This window comes from Alligator sinensis, unplaced genomic scaffold, assembly GCF_000455745.1.
Source record: "Alligator sinensis unplaced genomic scaffold, ASM45574v1 scaffold253_1, whole genome shotgun sequence".
Lineage (NCBI taxonomy): Eukaryota > Metazoa > Chordata > Crocodylia > Alligatoridae > Alligator > Alligator sinensis.
Window position 1 is genome coordinate 1,031,199 of NW_005842147.1, and position 5,669 is coordinate 1,036,867.

General features: G+C 40.3%; 1 protein-coding gene across 4 annotated transcripts in view; it reads left to right on the top strand.

Moving 5' to 3' along the window:
- The window catches only part of HIVEP1 (human immunodeficiency virus type I enhancer binding protein 1), a 201,605-nt gene that overhangs the window by 162,160 nt on the left and 33,776 nt on the right, over nucleotides 1-5,669 (top strand). For all 4 annotated transcript variants that reach the window (XM_025206224.1, XM_025206222.1, XM_025206223.1 and 1 more), the window contains 2 exons: nucleotides 1,825-1,958; nucleotides 3,493-3,668. In XM_025206224.1, the coding sequence (XP_025062009.1) occupies nucleotides 1,825-1,958; nucleotides 3,493-3,668 (310 nt within the window). The remainder of the gene's footprint in view (nucleotides 1-1,824; nucleotides 1,959-3,492; nucleotides 3,669-5,669) is intronic.

A 5,669-nucleotide genomic window follows, 5' to 3' on the forward strand; every position in this document is an offset into this window, starting at 1 on the left:
TTGCTCATGCAGTTTGCCCATATGCTGCATTTTCTATTGCTCTTTTCCTTGTTAAATATAAATATCAGTGGTTTACTTTTTGTTCATCATGTAACTCATAGCATATTCCACATACAATATAGGAGGCACAGTGTGGTTGAGTTCAGGTTTCTACAGCAACCTTAATATTTAGTATCTCTATCCAGAGTGTAATCTGTCACCCTTTATATTAAATTAACACTCCCTTGGCATGCAGGGTGCCAAATTCATGTCCTGTTACAAACGGCTAGATAGAGAAGTGTTTGGGGGATAAAAATCCAGCCCTAGTCAGGGCATGGGTGGCAGCAAGCCTCATGCACTGGAGTATAAGTTATAGTTCGTGACACTGCTTGTGCAGAGCATTATGGTCACTGAATCTGCCAAAAAGTGGAGAAAGAATCTTCCCATATATTCTGTTCCCATTGTTTCATTGTTCTGCAGCAACATTCTTCTCCAGGTAGAAAGCAAAGGCACGGTAAGACATAATTAAGCCCTCTGGGCTAGGGTAGTGTTACCCTTCAATAAATACAGGACCGGTGTATTCAGTATGTAGCCAGTTTAACTAAACCGTTAAAGACTTTGTCCTTTTCAAGAATTCTCAAACCTCCCTTGCTCAGTTTTAACTTTTCTATCCAATAAAATGAAACATTTTTTTCTTTTACCATTTCAGTGACTTATCACTATGAGAAAATGTGGTAGGTATGCCAGTTTATATGGGTAGAACAATTTATAAATATGGCTCTTTAATCACTAGCTAATTGGTTCATTTGCTCATTATTGCCTGTTTTATAAATAGCCTACACTTGGAAGGATTAGATTTTAATTGGTAAATGTTGGCAGAATTCAGTCTCCATTTAAAAAAAAAAAGAAAAAAAAGATGAGAAATAATTTCCTTAATTAATAATCAAGTGAAAGCTAAAAACATATTTTTCAGTGTTAGACAACTGGTATATTTCTCTTAAATCTGTCTGACAACAAGAAATGTGTTGAGTATTATTTGTGATGCTTTTGGGAACCTCTGCTCCCATGGTTACTAAATAGTGAATGGACACCTCTTGCAGTACAAATGTAAACATTTTGTAAACGTTTGAACATAATGCAGTTAGCCATGAGTATCTTTGCTTTGTATACTTCTATTGGTCTTCTTTGTCTCTGCCTGTTGAGCCATGATAAACCTCCTAGTAGCAAAGAGGCTTTAGGGTATTATGCATCAGAGGGTAAAATTTGAGGGCTACAGATCTTGAGGGAGGGCTGTTTTCCCAAACCTATAACCAGCACATGCAGAGAAGAAAGTACAAGTGGCTGGTTGTATTGCTATAAGTTCTCCCTTTTAGTCGAACTGTGGAGAACAATAGTATCCTGGTGCAGTTGTCATGTCCCACCTGAGTTGGCTTGGAAATTGCAGCTGACAAGAGCTACCAGACATCATGGCTTCTCCCATGGAAAGACAAGACACTGGAAAATATTCAGGAGAACAAGAGTGTCTCTATAGGTTTCAGATTTCAATCTCACCATTGACAGTAAGATGCAGCATTTTCTAAAGAACATCAGTAGGGCTTATGATGATCTCCATGAACATCATATGGCCATAAGGAAAAGTAAGAAAATGAGCTCAGTCAAAAGATCTTTGTTCCACAGAGCTAAAACTGGATAAATGCAGTGTTATGTTTACAGTGTAAAATCCTTTGTTTTCTTATTATTGGCTTTTTACTTTTATTCCCAGAAATTTACCAAGTTGAATGGTGTAGTAGAGGATGTTAACATGAATTTTAAAGATAAATTTATACATTTCCTATTTTCTTTCAGCGGGCATTAAATAAAAAAAAGTTGACTACAAGTGAATTCAGCAATAAAGAAAACTCTGATGCAAGTACTGAGCATGATAAGGAAAATTCTTCTACCAAAACTGAACCAAGAAGAGTTAAAATATTTGATGGAGGGCAAGTATTATATTTTTAAACAATGCTATTTGGAGGATAATTATTTCTTAGTGCTAGGGGCTGTATGGAAATCAGACATTCTTTCCTATTTAAATGTATCATAAAAAACAAATCTCATGATCTGATCTGTAAAATATTGGTAAGAGTTTCCTAGGAAAATGACTGGTCACATTATGCTCCACAGGTGGGGAAGAATTAAAAACAAGAGACAGTGTGTTTCAATTTTTCCAAAGGAAAAAACCTTGTCAAGATAGCTATAGATACCTTCCCAATATATAGATAGTTTCCCAGTATTTTTTTCTCTCTAAATAATTGTTGTTGTCATAGTTATGATAGGCAATTGAAAGGGGAGATGGTCTGAGTAATAAGCCATGTTCTGCAGTCCAATCTCTGATTAAGAGTAGTCCATGCTGCGAAAGGGCTGGAGAACTCTTAGTTTAACGAGTTTTCTGTGGAAGTCTGTACTCAATGTAATAGTGAAAGTACTGTAATATTTTCTACCAGGTAGCAAGCTGCTAGTCAGAGCTTAAGCAAATTTTTGTAATGCCATTGAAATATTAAAAGGTTGGGAGAAACACAAACAGAACAGACTAGGTAAACTGAGTAATTGGTAGGGACTTTCACTTGCAGGATGCTTCTTTAAATCCAGTCCAAGGAAATGGTGAACATAACTTTTCACCATATACTGAGAGGAATTGATTTTGTTTGTCTCTGCCCAAATTCTCTTGTTCTAGGACATACTGTTCAAAAATAAGCACTCGAAATTAAGCTCTTGATGAGCCTCTCAGCAAAGAAGTGAGTTGTAATTGGATTCAACTAGGTTAAGATCCAATAGCTCTTTCTCCAAGGTGTTTTGTTTTTAGCACCTGCTTTCCACTCCCAACAATGTATGGGCACCTATACACATGCCTGCTGCAACACATGCTAATTAGCACACATCAGAGCAGACTCAATTAATAAAGTGTGCTGGAGCATGCTAATCAGCACACTCCAACAGCCTTAGCATCATGTGTATTCAGTGCCCTGTGCTTCGGTGGCAGGGATGCTTTAACTAAAGCTCGTTGAGTGGGCTTTAGTTAAGGGGCCTCCATTGTCATTTTGAAGTGCAGGATGCTGAATGCACAAGAAGCTGTGGGTGCTTAATTAGCGTAGGTCCTGAGAGCCACTAATTAAATCCCTACCCCACCCTGGAGCATATTTAAAGATGCCCTGTGCTTTCTGGAAGTGTGTGCACAGTTTAGGAAGGTTTAAGATTATGTTTGAAATCCTTAAATGCTTTGTGTTGCAAATCAGTCCTTTTAATGAAGACAGTAAGGCACAACTCTAAAATTTTTGTTGGTTACTTACCTAAACTTTAAATGCCAGATTAGCAATAAGTACTTTCATTGACGAGAAAAAGAGTTTGATTTTGATATCATTTGTTTTTCATTATTTCTAGCGCTCTGCTTACTTTCACCATAAATCTAACTTACTAATGTAAGACCATAGATAGAAGATTGCTCTTTACAACAAACTATTATGGTATTGTTATTAGGTACAAGTCAAACGAGGATTATGTGTACGTGAGGGGAAGAGGAAGGGGGAAGTATATCTGTGAAGAATGTGGAATACGTTGCAAGAAGCCCAGCATGCTGAAGAAACATATTCGTACGCATACAGATGTCCGTCCTTACCACTGCAACTATTGCAACTTCTCCTTCAAAACTAAAGGTAAAGGCACTTGTCACAGTTGGGTTTTCTTACTACCTGTAGGTTTTCTTTTGAGAAATCTAAACAGCAGAGTAGAAAAAGTGTGTGAAATAAGTGTCATTACTCTAAGAACTGTAAAAACTTGTACTATAAATCATTAACATCCATTCTCAGTGTTGTGAAGGGTCTTTAACTTGTTATATATAGTTTGCGCTGCTTTCAAAGAATAGAAGTTAGCATACTAACATTCTGTATAACAAACATATGTTTCTCTTTATGTTTTTGTTTTGTGGGCACAGGTGATTAAGCTTTATTTTTAAATTTGCATGATCTAGGTTCACACGTACTGTATATGTAGTTAGATTTGCAAAAGACTTAAGGCCTGATCCATCTTACTATTTCCTTTCCATAGGATTGTTCAAGAATGTGGGCATCCCATTTTACTTATTTTAATTCTATCATAGACCTTTCACAATGTGAAGCCATATCCATTGTCCTTGTGGCCAGGATGAAATGACAAATTAGCTGGGGAACTTTCTTCAGGAGGAGCCAAAGAGGCTGATAGGGAGGCACATCCCCTTCCTACTAGCCGCACTATCTAGGAGCTGAAAGGGCTCTTGTTGCATTTCGGAACTATACTATATATGGATTTATGTTTCCAGAGTAAGGGGATAAACCTTCCTAAAACCATTTAAATGATTGAGCCTCTCCCAATGCAGTTGTTTTCTTACATACAGAATTCTGTTTCTATCATCTGGTTAAACTGTTCCCTTTCTAATTTTATTATTTGTTTACTTGTGAATTCTATATAAAACATTATACTGACATTCTCTTATTTTAGCATGTTTATCTATTCTTACATAAATACAGAATTTGTGTAGGCTGTTCTGTTATAATCTGCAGTGTATTATAACGTATGCACAAACTACGTAAATGAGAAATATCTGATCGAAGAGAACTTACACCAAAGTGTGGAAAATTACATTTCTGACAGCAATCTATAGTATTATTTGCAATAGATTTTCTGTGTGCAACATTAATGTAATGCTTTTTGGCAAACAGAATATAGATGAAAAACAGCAACTTTTTGTATGGCTCTTCATGTCCATGTGTGACCTGAAAAACTGGGCTATCATCAGAGATCCGGGTTTTCCATTTCCCATGGAAAAACCCAGATTTTCCCCTTTGAAGTGGGGAAACCACAGGTTTTCCCTTGCAGGCTGGCAGAGTCCCAGCCTGCAAGGAGCTCCTTGGGGCTAGGGGATCAGGGAGGGCAACTGGAGGCAGAGGGAGCCATGTGCATGTGTGTGTGCACATGCACACAAATGTGGCCAGCAATACAGCCAGGCAGGGTGGTGGGAGCAGCCTCGGGAGCTGGATACTGATGGTAAGTCCATGGGATGGAGGAAGGTTGGAGAGCCAGCGCTTGGGGACTGTCCAGGGGGCTATTTGTGGGAGGTGAGTGTGTATGTGTGGGGGGGGGGGGGTGTGTGTGAGGGGTGTGTAGATGGGGTGTGTGTGTAGAGTAGGTCTGAGGCGTGTGTATGGAGGGGATGTGTATGTGAGCACAGGTGCCTGCTGGCACTGGGGAAAGGTATCCGAGTGTCAGGGCTGCAGCAGGGTAGGGGAGTCTGAGGCAGCACTCAGTGCCGCCAGCAAACTCAGCTCCACGTTGTTTTCAGCAGGGCCTGCAGAGAGGCACCTGCCCCTCCAATGGGGGAAGGGGGAGGCGGGGAGCTGCATGGCTGAGATGGCAGTAGTGGGGGCTGGTACTATGCACACAGGGGCAGGGTGTCTGGGAGATGCTGCCTGGGGGAAGAGGCGGGGCAGGGGACTGTGGCAAGGCTGCTTGGTGCAGAAAAGGATAGTATCACAAGCATCCCCTCTGCCTCCCTCTAGCCCGTGCCGGGGCTGGATTTGCTCCGCTGCTGCCCACAAGAGCCAGAGTTGCCACCACCACTGCTCCCACTGCTGCTTGTTGGCAGGGGGTGCCTCACTGTGGCAGGCCAGACCCTGTGGCGT